This window comes from Nelusetta ayraudi, unplaced genomic scaffold, assembly GCF_046127955.1.
Source record: "Nelusetta ayraudi isolate G7.1 ecotype Tasmania unplaced genomic scaffold, CSIRO-AGI_Nayr_v1 ptg000022l, whole genome shotgun sequence".
Classification (NCBI taxonomy): domain Eukaryota; kingdom Metazoa; phylum Chordata; class Actinopteri; order Tetraodontiformes; family Monacanthidae; genus Nelusetta; species Nelusetta ayraudi.
Window position 1 is genome coordinate 811,858 of NW_027466072.1, and position 18,094 is coordinate 829,951.

General features: G+C 41.3%; 2 protein-coding genes across 3 annotated transcripts; both read right to left on the reverse strand.

The window, feature by feature from the left end:
• Nucleotides 1-996: 996 nt before the first annotated feature.
• On the reverse strand, nt 997-11,886 carry lpcat4 (lysophosphatidylcholine acyltransferase 4). Of its 2 annotated transcripts, none has more exons than XM_076027982.1 (13): nt 11,729-11,886; nt 8,903-9,266; nt 7,709-7,821; nt 6,908-6,968; nt 6,598-6,656; nt 5,382-5,416; nt 4,947-5,001; nt 4,706-4,788; nt 4,155-4,280; nt 3,894-4,053; nt 3,171-3,263; nt 2,937-3,072; nt 997-1,726 (listed from the first exon to the last, which is right to left on the reverse strand). In XM_076027982.1, the coding sequence occupies exons 2-13, from the start codon at nt 9,228-9,230 to the stop codon at nt 1,554-1,556; spliced, it is 1,422 nt and encodes a 473-aa protein (XP_075884097.1). In that variant the 5' UTR covers nt 9,231-9,266; nt 11,729-11,886; the 3' UTR covers nt 997-1,553. The 2 variants fall into 2 exon arrangements, with proteins under 2 accessions (XP_075884097.1, XP_075884096.1); XM_076027981.1 differs by lacking the exon at nt 11,729-11,886 and adding an exon at nt 11,444-11,621.
• A 1,627-nt stretch (nt 11,887-13,513) lies between these two features.
• emc4 (ER membrane protein complex subunit 4) lies at nt 13,514-17,955 on the reverse strand. Its single transcript, XM_076027993.1, has 6 exons — nt 17,811-17,955; nt 17,322-17,448; nt 16,637-16,751; nt 15,657-15,810; nt 15,397-15,557; nt 13,514-14,742 (listed from the first exon to the last, which is right to left on the reverse strand). Exons 2-6 carry the CDS (start codon nt 17,438-17,440, stop codon nt 14,707-14,709), a joined length of 585 nt encoding a protein of 194 aa, XP_075884108.1. The 5' UTR covers nt 17,441-17,448; nt 17,811-17,955; the 3' UTR covers nt 13,514-14,706.
• Between the last annotated feature and the right edge of the window lie 139 nt (nt 17,956-18,094).

Consider the following 18,094-nt stretch of genomic DNA (forward strand, 5'->3'; position numbering starts at 1 on the left):
ATTATGGTTTAGAGCAGGTGTGGGCAAACCTTCTGACTGGTGGGCTACAATGGGTTCTAAAATTTGATTTGACAGAGGGGGTTGGAGCAGGAACAGATGGATGGATCGTTTTGGTGACCCACCTGATAGGAGGAAAAATATGTCATGATGGAACATATGTGCTTAAATGTCAATTGAAAACGAATACAAGCAAAGTTACAACAAAACATTTGAAGCCCCACGGTATTTAGCTCTTAATTGAGATGATGACTCTTAAAGCAAAATGGATGAAATACAGCTATCTTATGAATTGCTCACTATTTAGATTCATAATTCAAGTTCGGCAGGACAGATTAAAAAGCTTAACGGGACGCACATGGCCCCCCAGGCCATAGTTTGCCCACGTCTGGTTTAGAGTTATAAGAACATGAACAAAAGGGCTGAAAAGGGGGGATGGAGGAAGGCTGAGCGCCACACAATATATCCAAATCAGACTGGCCATCGGCAGGTTTTTACTGGCAATAAGCACAAAAAAAGTGCAAAGCAGAGATGCACAAAGACCAAACATCAAGGCCAGCTCACCTTCTGACCGTGCAGAGACAGCAGACAGTGCGACAGCAGGTTGGAGACAAACACATTCAAGATGGACAGGGATCCAAAGATGGCATGTGAAGAGACAGTGAACAATAAAGCACACAAGCACGAGGTGATTTTACCTGGATGTGAATAAGAGGAAGCAAAAGAGGAAGGCAGGGGCTAAAAATATCTCCATTCTATTAGCAGAACAGGTAACATTTGGGAAGGAGGAAAGCAGGATAACAAAAAAAAAACTGAGAATCAAGGGGAGATCTGGAATTGTCTTTCAAAGAGAAAAAAAACTCTGGGTTAGAAAAAGACGCGTTTTAAGACAAAACCAAAAACCTGCTGGCATGTGTGAAGTTTAAAAAGAAACAAAGGTAAAGATGCTCGACCTCCCCCCCCCACCCCCCGCCAAAAAAAAAAAAATGGACTCACAACTTTATTTAAAATATATCCATTTATTGTTTGCTACTGTTAAATATAAAGTCACAGAAGTTGTACAATCTCTTTAAAAAAATAAACCTTCCCGACAGGAGCATGTTTTCTTTTTCTGGCACATCACATGTTATTCTCTCTTTCAAAGTAAAGATTTCACACATAAAAAAGGGATTAGATATATATTTTTCTTTTCAATGGCCCAAGCAACAGCATTTGCAACAAAACATGGTCATTATCCACATTTATAAAATAAAAGGTGCACTTGTAAAAACCCAAACGCACCACACACACACACACACACACACACACACACACACACACACACACACACACACACACACACACACACACACACACACACACACACACACACACACACACACACCTTAAAATCTACTACTGTGGCTTCCCAAGTTCCAATGCTACAGTAACAGATTCAAGAATTTCATTCACACCCGCAATCGCATACAAATAGAGTGTTGTTCACACCGTTGATCTGTTTTTGGCCCACGACAAGAACCCGCCAGCGCACAAAGGCAGTCTCTCCTTTATGACACTCAGTCGTCCTTCTTGTAGGACTGAGGGGAGATGCCACCTTCACGCAAGTTGTTGTTGCCATTCATCGCCTGCATATTGGTCAGCTGATGGCCCACCACTTTCCCCGGCTCCAAGTACTCCGTCAGCACCCTCTGATAGGTCGGGTGGGTGGTCAGCACTCGCAGCAGGTCATCTGTGGGAAATGATGCGGCTGTGGTGAGAATCTCAGTATTTTGGGGCTTTTCAGATGAATAAATAAATAAATAAATAAATAAATAAACAAATATATAGTTTGTTTTTACAGCAGCCAACAACAATACAGAGTTTAGTTAGCACGCTTGACTCCAGTTACACTGATCAAGGTTCTGTTCCATGAAGGTGAAAAACATTGCCACCTGGTGCCACTTGACTCAATAAACAGGGTCTGCATGGAACTTAGTCAACTGCATTCATATTAACAGACAATTGCTGCTATGAAAAAAGACATACTACCATAAAACACATATAATATGAAAATAAAGTTAATCTCCATAGTCTAGTCATAGTCATAGTTCTTTTCAGGTCATACACTATCCACTAGGGGGCGCTGCTTCCATTGACGTGTAATTCGGTAGAGTTCTTATCCGATCATCTTTCAGCTAGCTTGCGTTGTCAGCTTCTATTAAAAATCTGCCAGGCCTCAAGAATCGACATTGCAGCCTCCTGTTGGCTGTCAGTCAGTGAACGCAGCATCGTCAGATTTAGTTGCCCAATCATCTGCAATTTAGAATGGAAATAACATGGCACACTGGCGCAGCAGCTGCACCAACCTGTTCAGTTGCTTTATAATGTGCAGTTTATTGCACAAATTTGGACAAGGGTTGAAGCTCGAGACAGTTTTGTTGGTGGACTGATTCAAACTTTGTTGAGGAATCTCCTAAAATAACTTTTTATTTGGAAGTTTGGTCAGTATGAGTGACCTTCAGTCACTGAGTCTTGATTGTGATTTAAATGCTTCGGAAACTGAGCCTTGGCGTCATATTGAGTGTGTAATACGGCGTATTAATTTAGGATGGACTAAGTATGACGTCATTGACGGCCTCGGCGTGAAATGCACGGCCTGCCACTGCTCGTCAGAAATAAGAAAGACACTCAAGGAGATTTCAGACTTCAGCATCTGTGCAACAACTGCAAAATGAAAAAAATCAAACCAAGGAAACATAATAAAGTGGTTTGTAGCGGAGACTTGTAGAGGAGACTTTTTTTTTAGGGAAAATTAGGGAATCCGTCAACATTTGTTGGGTCTGCCAACTTATCCACAGTTTTAAAGCTACTGCAAATGTGTTGTTTGCGTGCATGCATGTCATTTGACAAAGAGTGATTTGCAAGAGAGGCCACTTCAATCACAGATCATTACTGCTCACCTTCAGTGAGGCGGCCATCGTTTGATGCCTGAGAGTACAGTTCTGCAACACTGTGCTGAGGAACACCCAGCAGCGCACCCATGAGGTCAGACAGCTCTCCTGCACCCAGACTGCCTTTGCCTTCCTCGTCAAACAGCTGCACAGGTGATCGGACAACATGTCTTAAGTGTCAGAGAGCAACAGAAAGGTGTTAATCTGAAGACCACTGGTGGGAAAGGGATCAATAGGACTTACATTAAAAGCACAGTGGAGCAGCGACTGGAAGGAGATGGATCGAGACAGAGCAGCGACGCTCAAGTAGATCTGCCTGAGGTCCACACTTTGATCCTGCACAAAGAGGACAGTTCCTTGTTTGGCCCAACAGAGTTAAACCTGCTTTCCCAACTTTGATCTAGATTGCGTTTCGTCACATAGCATCACCACATGAGGCCAAATTACATACTTTGAATGAACATACCTGACATCAAATGCTACCATCTTGTTGAAACATATTTATATTTTAAGAATTTTTACATGGCCAACAAACCAAAATCAAAAACATTCCAGCGCTAAATAGGAACTGTTTATACCAGGCATGGGCAAACTATGGCCCGGGGGCCATATGCGGCGCATTAAAGCTTTTTAATGCGGCCCACCGAACTTGAAGAAATCATGTGAAAAGTCAGTATAAAGTCATAAAATAGCTGTATGTCATCAATATTTCCAGTGTGTTTCAGAGTCATTTCAATAAAGAGCTAAACACTGTGGGGCTTCAAAGACACTGATTTGGTTGTAACTTTGCTTATGTTCATTTTCAACTGACATTAAAGCACTTGTTTCTACATATCCCACGATATATTCTTCCTCCTGTGAGGTGGGCCACCAAAACACTCCATCATCCATCTGCTGCTGCTCCGCCAACCTGTCCCTGTCACATTTTACCACCAGTCAAAAGGTTTGCCCACCCCTGGTTCATACCTTGGAGTAGAGGCCACAGATCTTGACGGCTGATTCTCTGTTTGTCAGTCCCAGAAGAGGGACAAGTTCCTCGGCGTTGGCCCGGACTGATCCCTCTGCTCCTGACCGACACCTGTCAATCATCCTGTCCAGCGCGGTTTCTACCTCACTTGCTCCGAGTCTGATGGGGAGAAAAACAGACTGCGTAAACAAAGGAAACATAAAAAGGAAGACCAAAGACAGAAGCCAAACGTGAAGGCAGAGGTTTTTTTTTTTTTTTACCCATTCATGTGCAACAATGAGAGCGTTTCCTTGGCAGGTGAATCCAGAGGGAGGGAGAGGCCGCCCAGTTTACTAACAGGAACTCGGCCCTCCATCACATAGTCTGTAGCAGGGACCCCCAGAGCACTGATGCACAGCACAATGTTTAGTTTGCAGATTTTGCATTTAAGAGCAATCGATTTTTTTTCTAGCTGAAAAACATTTTTTTAATAAAAACAATCGTCTAGATACAATAAAAATCTCATTAAAAAAACAACAACACTTTTTTTACTTTGTTTAGCATAATGTGGGGTGAATTGGCAGGAATTGATCTTTATTCCTTATGTCAAAGTGTCTCATTGAAGGAAAAACAAAAGTCTGAAGGAAACTATTCATTACTGCTGCGTAATGATAACTGTGGACACACAGGTGTAATTGCTGTTTGCCGTACCATTGAAACACTGAGTCTGGAATCTGGCTGAGAGCTAAAGTTGTTGATCAGAAAGCTGGCAAAGAATGAAGATGTGTTGTGTCAATATTAAACCTTGAAATGAGAACAGTTTGCCACTCACTCAGCCATGAGTTTCTGGACATTGTCAGCATACAAGGTGGGATTATTCTTCTCCTCATCGGATGGATTGTAAACTGGAAGGTACTGCAGGACAATTAAAAGAAGAAGAAGAAGCAGCAGCAGCTTCTAGTTACAGTAAAAGAGGAGGTAGGAATAAATGACACCTAAAAACGTGCACAATAAGATGAGAAAATGTTTGATGATTCGTGTAGAAGGTACTTTGTAATGTGTAAGTGTCTCACCTCTACGGTTATGTTGGTGTAGAACTGTGAGGTTGTGTGCCACAGTACCTCCAACCTATTAGAAATAAGCAAGCAGAATGAAAAGTCATCACTGCCAGCACATGGGTGTGTTTCCTCTGAAACACCCTACAGGCACAGTAGAGGAAGCCGTGTTGTTTTTTGTTTTTATTTTATTTAACTACATTCTATATAAGTCTGAAATGATTAACAATGTATATATTTTCTTTCATTTTAATAAAGTAAAATCTCAGAATATCAGTCTTGACAATTATAGTGTTATATTGACATTGTTTTCCCATAAACAACTATTGAACAGGTCAAGAAGTAGCTTCACAGTAAAGTTTGGAAGAGAATAAACTCCAGATTCACACATGTTATTGTGTAGTTGAATCTGGCTATATATTATTTCAGACTAAACTTTCTGCTTCGACTCACCAGGTTGTTCCTTGGTATGTCCAGCGGACGGTATCCTGAAGCGGACCAATAAAGACTGATTACACAGTGAATACAACAGGTGCTTCCCCCCCCCGCCCCCCTCTTTCTTTTCCTAAGTGGCACTGGGGAAGTCTGTGACCACCTTTGCCTCAATTTCATCCAGTGTGTAAACACAGTGGCGGAACAACGCACGGTAATCATGCTCACAAATGTGTCAGCAGCCTGATAAAACTGGGTGGGTGCGATGTGTACACACTGATCCGCCAGCGCGGGTAAAAGAAGTCGGCGCAAAACAGAACAAAGGAGGATTGTTTCTCGCAACGCTTTCCAATTGCTTTGGTTTCAGTATCAATATAAATGAGTGACTTATAATAGCCTCTCATCGTAGGGCTCATCTTAGGTTACAGGAAATGTGACGTCTTTAAATAATCAAGAGCTTGAAATACAATGAAATTATCGTCAGAAACAATAGTGATAAAACATGTACATGAAGCCATTTTGCAGACAGGCCACACACACAGGTAGTACCCGAAAAATTAGAATTTGTTTTGTTTTGGCAATTTAACATAAAAGATGAAACCAACAAATTTTTATTGAGCCATTCCACGCAAACTGACATCTCAAGCAGTGCCTTGTTGCAACTTTGCTGATTAAGATTTTCAGCTTATTAAAACCACAAACCCACAAACTCAGAAAAGTATTATAAAATTTGAGGGTTTTTTTGAAGCTGCAAGACCTGATCAGCAAAATCCAAAGAAATGAAAACTTGAAATATATTGATTTGCATATTATTCCTTTATATAATATGTCACATTCACCTTTTAAGTTGAATTGCAGAAATACAACAACCTTTTCAGGACATTCTAATGTTCTGGGTAGTACCTGTGGTTAGCCCTCAAATAGTAAAGTGGATCATAAGCCACACCCTTTTACCTCTGCGACTGTGAAACACCAAACTGTGGATGAGCATGAGCTGCTCCACAGGTTTTTTTTTTAACAAGCTCTCTGCCACAGAGTTGAAAGGACGTCTCTGCACGGCGCTTTGCAATCTCAGCAGAACAGGATGCAACGCACCCCCCTTCGACCCAACTACCTTCACATCGCAGATACCCGCCACTCAAATTCAGGAAAGCTCCACACGGGTCGGAGCCTGGTCTCCTCAGTCACAGCCCCTGCCCCGTTGTAAACCGCAGCAAATAACCCCGACTTCACCTACCAGTTTGTTTGGGTAACGCAGCAAAACAGGTTGGACCGGGACTCCGGCGAGAAAGGCACCTGATAGAATTGTAGAAAAGAGAGAAAGAATGAAAGAATGAAAGAAAGAAAGAAAGAAAGAAAGAAAGAAAGAAAGAAAGAAAGAAAGACACGGCCGTGAGTGCGCAACACTGTACCACAGAGAGAAATGAATCATTTGGGAGAAAGGTCCCATGCCTTCAACGCCCATTGCACTCATTCCAAACTATAGTCATGCTGAAGCATTGGCCAAGCCAAAGAACAAGTTGAACGAGACAGAGCGTCATCATCACCTGGTTTGAATCTGATCAGAGCACTGCCATTTGTTGTGGTTCCCTCAGGAAACATCAGCATCTAAGCCAAGAATGAGGAGGAGACGTTATGTTCCCAGAGCAGGCAAACCGACAAAGAACACAGCCGTCTGCACACATCACACGCTTTCCGCGTGAGCAGTTGTGCTTTTGCTAACCAGCCGTGCAGTTCAAAATGATTTGTTTTCAAAGCATTTGTTTAAGCCCTAAAACCAAAAAAAAAAAACCTATCCACAAAAGCACAAAGAAACACATTACACAACAGTACGTTTCAGCTTGCTTTTATAACATGTGGTGACTAATGACTAATGAGAGTGCAATCTAACTGTAAACCAGCTGGTGCAGTGCATGGTGAACTGGATGAGCGTCGTATAGTCGGACATGGACACAAAGACACCGTCATTCAGTTCAGATGAGTTTCACTCATCAGACCAATAGCAACTGCAAATACATACATACATACATACATACAGCAGCAAAATGTGTGACTGGAAGGTTTGGTTTTATTTGCTATATTCTGATGATGGTTAAATATAATCCAAACATCTTTTTATTTCCTGTAACTTAAAGTTAGTGGAAGGCGGCTGATACAACAGGAAATTAAAGACAAAGGGAGGCGGGGGGGGGGGGGGGTACTAGTAGTGAGAGTAGAGCTGAGTTGCAGAACAGTGTACTGTTATAGTGTTTGTTGACCATTTTCGAGATGCAAAGCTTTTATTAGTATTTTTTTTATTTTTATTTTTTTAAACAGAGCTTTTTGCCACCCGATGGTGGAGAACTCACCTGAGGCCAGTAGCCCTTTGAGTTCAGCCTCTCCGAGATGTCGGTGATAGCCTTCTTTCTTGACTCTGGATCCTTTCTACTCACAATCACAGCCTGGTTGAACTCCAGCAAAGCTGAAACACACACACACACAAAAAAAACACAGAAGCAAAATCAGAATCAGAACTGGGTTGGGAGTCCTGAACAGTAAATAAGGAGTCAAGGAGCAGGTGAAGCAGAGCAGAAGCCAAAAGAATGAGTCACGTGTTTATCTTTGGGCTTCCATGCATACCTTCCAGAACGCTGTTAGTCCAAATACTACCCAGGCTGTGTTGCATAATGGCCACAGCACCGGCACAGATCCAAAGATAAATCTTTCGATTTGATGTAAAAAAAAAAAAAAAAAAAAAAACTACTAAAAAAAACGACTGAAACATAACTAGACATGGACATAAAGAAACGATGATCAATCAAAAGTGTTTCAAGAAGTCGATGCTTCTTTTGTCAGTAAATTGCTTGAATGCTGCTTGAAAGACTAAAAATTAGTGACCACAAACATGAATAATCTATAAAATATAATATAAATACGGTATATCAAATCATAAAAGGAATTCCCTGAAATTCCCTTTTTCCCTTTTTTCTATAATAGCGCAATCAAACAATCAATGTCATTCACATCAGGGGCCCAAACCTCCAGGAGCAGAAAACCTTGAACAGTGGCTGCGTTTCCATGACAGTTTTTTTTACAAAATGTATGAAATCTCGAGAGTTACGTTTGCTTTTGATTGTTTACGTTTGTTTGCTGTCACGAATGGTTTTCTCTTTGATTACTTGGAAAAAAAAAAATACTCCATCTCCTCCTCCGTCCAATCATAACGCGCCATTTTCACCTGAAATCAACTGAACTGGTCATGTGACCCCGTACGTCACGTCCGCTGACATGTAGATGTGAAAAAAGTCTTTCCATGACACTTTTGCGATGTACCGCTATGTGGATATGTGTGAAAAACCACCTCTTGAGAGCATCAAAACCTTTGAGCCATATTTGAGAGGTTATATTCCAAGTTGAGCTGTTTCCATCACCAGTTTTTTATTGCCATATTTAGGTTTTGCGCAATTCTAGGGGCCATGGAAACGCAGCCAGTTAGAACATTCACAAACATTCCATCTGTCCAGCTCCTCCTCCATTGAAATGTTGTTCATCTCACCACTCACCTCCGATGACGGGGAGGCTGGTGTTCTCCAACCGCGACACCACGGTGGCCAGCTCGGCTGGACACAGAACCAGAATGTCCATGAAGCCACTGTGAGGCGCCACCACCAGCACCGGAGCCTCCTTCAGGTCCGCCCGCCGACCCTTGATCTTCACCCAATAGAATCCCAGGGAGAAAAAGGCAGCTCGACTGAGCACCAGGATGATGGGGTGCAGGAGCCAGCGGCGCCAGCCGCTCACCGGCCGGGAGCGCTCCTCCGGAGACAAGCCGGCCAATCGGAGGCGGGCCAGAGGCCACCCCAGCAAGAAGAAGAGAGCAGCGAGGGTCATGCGGAGGGGGAAGAGGACGCTGCCAAGGAGGACGCCCTGCGGATCAGGTGAGACAAAGAGGTTACAATCAGAGAAGAGCAGTGAAAGTCGTGATGTTTCTCTTGTTTCTATTGAATGGTGTAATTCTCATAAAATCTCGTACGTCACATCTGGTGATGTGTAAACGTGAAAAAGGAATTCGACATTCAACACTTTTGCGATGTACCTCTGTGTCTGAAAAACCACCTCATGAGAGCGTCAAAACCTTTTAGCCATATTTGAGAGGTTTCTCCAAGTTCAGCTGTTTCAATGACCAGGTTTCTTTTCTTTCTCTTTTCTTCCAATATTTAGGTTTGTGCAATTCTAGGGTTAATGGAAACGCAGCTACTGTGAGCCACAGACTGGACACTCGGCAGGGGGCCAAGAGCATCTTTCCCACCATCCTTCCATTTTTCAACACACTTCTTTGGCCCTTGAACATCAAACAAAGTACTGCATCAACAGTGTCAAGCGCAGGTGCGTCGACAGACACTTGAAACCAGGGTAAGCCGTTAAGCTGGAAGGTTCTTATTTTTTCTTTTCAGAATAGCATCTGTAGCCCTTTGCTACAGATGCTACGCCCCGCCTCCAACCCCAGCCTAATAGGGCTGCAGCAGGATCATTTCAAAGAGTTGACAGGTTGCATTGCACCTGCAGGTGCTGGGTACGTCGAAGCTACATAATCACTGAACGGGACGAACGGGACGTGCCCAGCTATGCCAAAGTTGAAACTTGAGCACCCCACCCAGTCAGGCAGCAGCGAGGTTGACACTCATTTCCATGAAGAATTCAGTGGCTCGTGCAGTCTGAATACAAAATAGTCCCATCTGTAACCCATCTGTTTAAATCATGCTACTCCACCTAACGGTGCTGTTTCATTTTACTTTAATTTTACCTTTAGTTTTATTTCATTTAATTTCTATTACTCTTTGTGTGTTTAGCTTTTGACTGTTGCCTTATTCCATTGTGTTTCCTGTAAATTGTCCTTGGGGAAAGGCGCTTACAAATAAAATGTATTATTTTCATCATTATTATTATTATTGTTGTTATTTATGGGCACAGCCGCCCAGGACTGAGTGATGGGCTGATGACCAGCTGTGGCAGAAACAGGGAAATGCTGCAGGACACACAGTGGCATTAAAACATTGCACTGTGCAAATACGGTGCATGAATGAAAGGCTTGAATGTGAATCATTCTGATCTCAGACGGCAGATTGTGACTGTGACTGTTGGAAAGACATGTCTTATCAATTGTGCACTCATGATGTCTCCACCCAGCTGTTGCCTCACTTGTGTATATAAAGTTAATATCACTTATGACTGTTGCCGTTTGCTTCAAGCAGCTGTAAAAGTTATATATATATATATATATATATATATATATATGTATATATATATATTCACACTCTGCAGTGATTTTTATACATATATGTACATATATAGAATAGAATATATATATATATGTACATATATATATATATATATATATATATATATATATATATATACGTATATATATATACATATATGTACATATATGTATATATATATATATATATATATATATATATATATATATATATACACATATATATATATATATATATATATATATATATATATATATATATATATATATATACATATATATATATATACACATATATATATATGGGTACTTATATATATATATATATTCACACTCTGCAGTTAGCAGCCAGCTCTGTCAGGGCTTTTATTTATTCACGCTTTTATTTATTTGATTTTTATATAATATACATATATATATATATATATATATATATATATATATATATATATATACATACATACATACATACATACATACATACATACATATATATATATATACATATATATATATACATACATACATACATACATACATACATGTATATATATATATATATATATATATATATATATATATATATACATATATATATATATATATATATATATATATATAGCCGCTGCAGAGTGTCAATAGGTACCAGTGCTCTCTCTCAGATCTCAGTCCAATACACACACCTCGTCAAGAGGTCCAGTCCAACACACACACACACACACACACACACACACACACACACACACACACACACACACACACACACACACACACACACACAGAGAGGCGCGCGCGCGGCAGCTCGAGCCGTCCAGCCGAACATTACCCGGATCTTCTGCGCTCTGCTCAACTTCACTGCGTGGACGAACGGATGTGGATACTCGCACGTTGCGTAGACGCCGTCGCTCCGAGCCATGACAGCAAACTTGACAGTCGACTTTCGGCGCAAAGAGATCTCCAAGAAAATCCCCGGAGATTAAAAGATAAAAATAAAACCTTTGATGTGCGATTTTTAAAAAAAAAAACCCAACAAACAAACAAAAATAGAGCGGTGTGGGTGAAAAGGAGATCACTCCGCCATGTGGCAACGCACGAAGCGAAGAAAACTTACATTCACATGGGAACTGCCTGTCCGTCAGCTTGTATCGTCTCCTCCACCTGCTCCGCCCCCTTCACAGCTCGGCCCACCGACACTCGGGGCTGGGTCAGTCAGTCAGTGAGTCAGCCCGGCCAGTCGAACCGGTCCCCGGTCCCCGGAACCCGGCGGACGCGGACTGACCCAGCCCCGAGTGTCGGTGGGCCGAGCTGTGAAGGGGGCGGAGCAGGTGGAGGAGACGATATCGGGGACCGGTTAGACTGGCCCGGTAGAGACTGGAACTGAAGAAACACAGCTCACACTCCTGACACTGACTGGCTCTCTCTCTCTCTCTCTCTCTCTCTCTCTCTCTCTCTCTGTGTGTGTGTGTGTGTGTGTGTGTGTGTGTGTGTGTGTGTGCTAATCCAAAATCAGACGTGTCATCAGTGTGTGTTCATGATGACTGCTCTGGATTCTGCTCTTGGCAGAAACAAGATACTCAACAGAAGACATTTAATGTAACCCTCACCCTCACACTACAGGAGGGTTAGGAACCAGCTGATATAGGTTCACTATTTAACATTAGATGAAGAACGTTGAGATTTCCTCTTCTCTAAATCACACGACTGGTGACAGGCTGACTGTTTCAAGGTCATGCTGTAAACATCACGTGCACATCACGTAGACATTTTGGGTATCCACTTATTGCCACTCCTATATGAGTCATCGTCTCACCCTGGCCATTGAGCAATAACTCTCACTCTATTCATTCATTTGGTGTTTAAGGGGACCCAGAATCCATCCCTGTGTCTTCTGCTTCCCACCAACTTTAATTTCAGGTACTTCAGACTCATAAACCTGATGCTGCTAGTAAATAATGTAGGCTGTTTTGACACAAAATTATAGAACATTGTTCAAACAAAATGTCTTAAAATGCAGCCTGGTAAAATATCAGTGATTTTTTTTTTTTTTTTTTTTTTAGTTGAACAAAAAAAACAAAAAAAAAACAAAACAAAACTTCTTGTTTTGGAAACCATAAGAAAATATAGTACTGCTGAGAGGCAGCGCTTTCATTTGGTGCTGTCTGCTCGAGCAGTGCGCACCTGCACTTTGTACTATTCATTAGAAATTGACAGTCTTTCTCACAATTACACCTACTGTCGTCTTTAGGCTTCAGCACCAATTGAACTGGAATTACACTAAATGCAACAAAGACATATAACCACAGACAATGACATGCAATATCAGTTTAGGTAAAATTCTCCTTTAAAATTGTTCATTTCCCCCTCATTCTATTCACCCTATTCAACCCCATGCAATTCTGAACTCCTTTGTTCTCTCTGCGTGTGATACTGATACTTCTACCAAACCATTGCTGATACCAACACCAAACACACAACATGACTAAAGACAGGGAGTAGTGAGAGCAGGATAATGAGGTCCAGTCTGGAGTGTGATCCCGCATTTATATAGCATAGAATAGTATAAGAATCATTAAAATGTTCTGCAAATTTTTTTTGTTGTTGTGTAGCTTTATTTATTTTTTTGAGTTGTTAACTACTCGGGTAAAAACGAAAAGATCATTTTGTGAGAAAAAAAAACCCCCGCTCTTCAATCAAACTTTTTTTTTTTCACGTTTTTGTGTTTAACTATCAGATTGAACAGATGGAGTTACTGAAGTTACAAACGTAGTCAGGATATTTTAAGCATTGATGAACGTTCAGTATCAACAATGAACAGCACACTTTAATCCATTTTGTTACCGCTTCTCCCGCACTCAGGGCCGTGGTACACATGTAGTCAGAGTTGAAATAATTTGAATTCAGTTGATAGAGATTTATTTGATAGAACCGGGAGAAAATCAGTATAAATAAACAGATCTATAAATTATATATTACCTTGTGAACAGAGCATTTCAGTATAAACCATGCAGCATAAAAATGAAAAACTATAGGTTAATAATTATAGCTGGCAAAAGATTTGTTTTTTTGCTTTAAAACTATTGACTACAACACGCACACCTAGGTGTTCCCATCGAGTTAAAGTTAGTTCAATATTTTCGCAAAATCGCCCATTACCATGATGCCTATTGTCATACTGTATGAGAAGGTACATTCCCTTTATCAGCTTCTCGTTCTGAGATCTGCCACACAAGAGACGCAAGCTGCTCAGTGAGCAGTCGGGTGGATGAGCTGTGACCTGCACCACGTTATGAAATAACAAAGTCACAATAAAACACAGAGTTGTTTTTAAGGCAAATGCATTGGCAGAACTGCATTCCCGACACACTCGCTGGGCAGAGTCCTTTCATAAGCGCAGGCTTAGTTGAGCTACTCCCATCATTAAGACAATAGGTTTGTTCAGGAGAGACCGACGCCCGATCGTCGCAGACTTTGAGCCAACAACCAAGTGAGAAACTTGGGCACGGCGTCACTAAGCCCAGCGGTTCATCCAAGATCATAGTTTTGAGTATTTGCTTTGTACGTTACAATGTTACATAATTCCACATTATTATTTCATCGTGCAGGCCGCAACTTGTCCACAAGAACATTTCGGAGTGTACCTTCTGATATGACAGTGGGGATCAACCGACCCATTAAGTTCTTCTTGCAATGACCAAAGAAAGAAATAAACAACAGTCAAATTCAATGTTATTGTACATTTTAACTGGCAATTAAATACAGTATTTCTACAGTGTCAACATAATCACGGGTAAGAGAGGCAAAAAAAAAAAAGGCAAAGACCACCAGCAGATCAATAAACTGAAGTAAACACAACGTTTCGATGGCAATGTTCAAATGTGGGGGTTGGCAGGTTAATAAGTGTGTGCATGAATGAAGCTGTCACATGCACCCTTCTGTTGATGTCACTGGGGCCTGTCAGATCTGCCGCTGTAGAGGTTGACGCTGTTGTGGACGTGAGCGTTGGCTGCAGGGGGTCGGGGTCAGGGGGGGGCAAATAATGTTGAGAAATAAACTCTGTATCTATTTTATCCTGCATCCTTTACTCCTCCTTCACAGCACCATCCCTCCACCTAGAATCTCAATCCTCTGTTGAGAGAGAGAGAAAGAAACAGAAATACATCAAATACAGAAAAAAATGTGAACACAGAACAAAAAACATTCATCTGAATTTGTGTCTGAATTAGAATAGGACTGCATTCAACTTCTTGCATTCAGTTTGAATTCGGGGACAAAGCATATTTGCTTTCAGAAGGACCGCAATGTTGAGGATTTATCTTGTTTTCATGGTTAAAGGAAGCCAAAATCATCATCGACAGTGGGATCCAATGTTTTTGCCTAGACCCACCGAAAATTAAAAAATAAAGCAACAACACAATATTTCACTAACGCGACACAAAATCTCTTTAGATTCCATCCAGAATCAGAGGTCTAAATCTGGGAAATTGGACAGTTGTCTATTTTTCCAGTTTGAGCGCTGATTTAATGATCGTCACTGACCCTTGTTCACACGGCCAAGGTGATCAAACAGGGTACAAATACATCACATAGTTGCTGTTGGGCTACTTCATGAAACAGGAACAGCTTAAAAACTTGTCTTTAATCCTAAAACAGTTCTGAGAACTGTAAATATTTCCTGCAATATAAACAAATCCCTGAGGTCCCATCCCATTTATGATGCATCCTAGAAATAACAAAAAAAATAAATAAAAAAAAACTGCAAAAAAAAAACCCTCCACTTACCTGAGGCGGCTCTATGAACGCAAGCCAATCGGATGAGTGCGTTGGGAGCAGCCCCATTGACTGACACTTGTAGATGGCTAATGCTGAGGCCAAGAGGTTACCGACCAGGTAGACGAGACCCTGAAGCCACTGCTGACTGGAACTCTCCAGAAGCTTGAACGCTAAGATAGAAAAATATGGAATGATTGAAAGCACAAGGCTGTAACAGAAGAAAGAGCTTCGTTTGGCCCTCTTTACTGACCGACTTCTCAGATACTCACTGGCAGACATAGACATAAGAGCCTGTATTGGCCTCCAGGCCATCATGCAGACCATCATAATGGGGAAGATTGAGATGGTGTTGCCGGACATGTACATGATGAACAGGTTCATGGGAATCTGCTTCAGGGGTCCCAGGGCCACGTCCCAGCAGCGCTATGTGACGCAAGATGGAAAGAAACTGACTTACATGCATGCGATTCAACGTTTTAACTGTAGTGCATGAAGTTGGATAATATGAATGACTAAAGCAGCACCGAAATATTTAGAGTGCTTTGCTGCTGATCAACTATAGACGAGGGGCAGCTTGCTTGTTGTTACAAATTTGTGACTCTGGTCGTGCAGAAGCAAGCCAAACAAACAAAAGTTGTTCTTAAGTCCGTCTCTAATGAATAATTGAGGTTGGTCTATCAATATGTTACCAATACATTTCATCCACGTATTTAATTCATGAACAACAGCAACTCAAGGCACGAGTTGCGATGGACAGTTGATTAGTTTAACACTGTAAAGTCATGCAGGGGTTCTCAACTGGCGGAGTCTCAGGATCCACACTTTTTTCCTGATCATGCAGTCGCGACTCAAATTTATTCCACAAATAAAATAATCGCTAGCCACCGTTCTATCATGTGTAGTAAATAAATTGTTGAAATAATTTAATCAAATTGTCTGTCCAGCAGAATAAATGCAGTAAAAACATTTTCTTTCTTTCTTTATATTTTAAAATCCCTTTAAAAAAAGAAAAGAAAAACTGCCCATGAAGCTGTGACCCAGTCAAAACTTTTGGGTGACACACAGGTTGAGAAATACTGCTGTAAAGCATATTGAGTGCCATGGATCAGTGCTGTTAATGTTGTGCAGTAGATGTGTTGGATCTACTTGTGGCGTTATGCCCAGTTTAGTTTAGGCACCTCAGAATTGCATGAGTACAAGTACGTGGAGCAGTTTACACATATAAGTAAAGGTCCTCCTGAGTGCTCACCTTCTCCACAAGGTTCTTATCAGTCTCCTGGATGCTGGTGTCTGGGACTGGCTTCTCAGAGTAGCCAATGGGGTAGACAACATCTCCCTGGCCACCTTGCCTCTCACTACGACTCCTGCAGCACAGAAACAACATTGTTAGCTTCTATACATCAGCAGAGACCCTTTCACATAACCCAGTGTTAGGATTTAATGTTGTGCTCTAGATCTATCTATCCATCTATCTATCTATCCATCCATCTATCGAAGACCCCATACTGACTTCTATCTATCTATCTATCTATCTATCTATCCATCTATCGAAGACCCCATACTGACTTCTATCTATCTATCTATCTATCTATCCATCTATCTATCCATCTATCTATCCATCTATCGAAGACCCCATACTGACTTCTATCTATCTATCTATCTATCTATCCATCTATCTATCCATCTATCGAAGACCCCATACTGACTTCTATCTATCTATCTATCTATCTATCTATCTATCTATCTATCTATCCATCTATCGAAGACCCCATACTGACTTCTATCTATCTATCTATCTATCTATCTATCTATCTATCTATCCATCTATCTATCCATCTATCTAAGACCCCATACTGACTTGACTTGAAAACTGGCCACTGAAGTACAGAAACAACGTGAATTGAGTGAGTGTCTGCTAATTACGAAGGTGTTACCGTGTGTTTCCCAAGCTCAGTTCCAAGGCCCACTTCAGTCTCCTGGCACCGGCGCCTCCTCTTGTCGAGAGAGCCCCTCCTGCAGCACCTGCTCCACCTTGTCTCCCTGGAGATGCCATGGCGAAACCTCGGACACACCAATGAATCACATAAACACACAACACTTTCCTTGGCACACAGAAACAGAACCGACTGTTTCTCTCATCGCAAAAAGGTACACGTCGCAACGAATGCAATGTATTAATACGAAATGTACACACTTGTACGACGTTTATTGATAGCGGCACAGACACACATTGTGTTTGCACGGAGATCAATTCATAACAGTGTTTTTATTCTCTAATAGATCTCGTTAGAACAAGGACAACAGAGGTGAGCACGAACCAAAGCAGACAGCCCGTGCGTTTGCGCCCGATGCCCAAGCTGACGTTCGATCACAAACGTAGAAGAACACGTGTAAATATTCATGTGTTTAACATTTTTGCTTACCTTATAAAACAATTAAAAAAAAAAAGAAGCAATAATCACGTATCGTATAAGATAAGGCTTTTAACACTAACGAGCTAAAATTTGCTAACTGCGCCGAGAGACCATCCGTCAACAACTTCCGGGGCCCACAGTGATGACGTTTTCTTTTGGGTGACCTACATATACGTCATATCCGCTCCTTGACGTTGAACTTTACAATGAAATGTAAAAAACACAACAACAAAAAAACAACAAAAAAACAAAAGACGTTTAAAATATTCGTCTTTCTTTTTGTAAGAGGCATG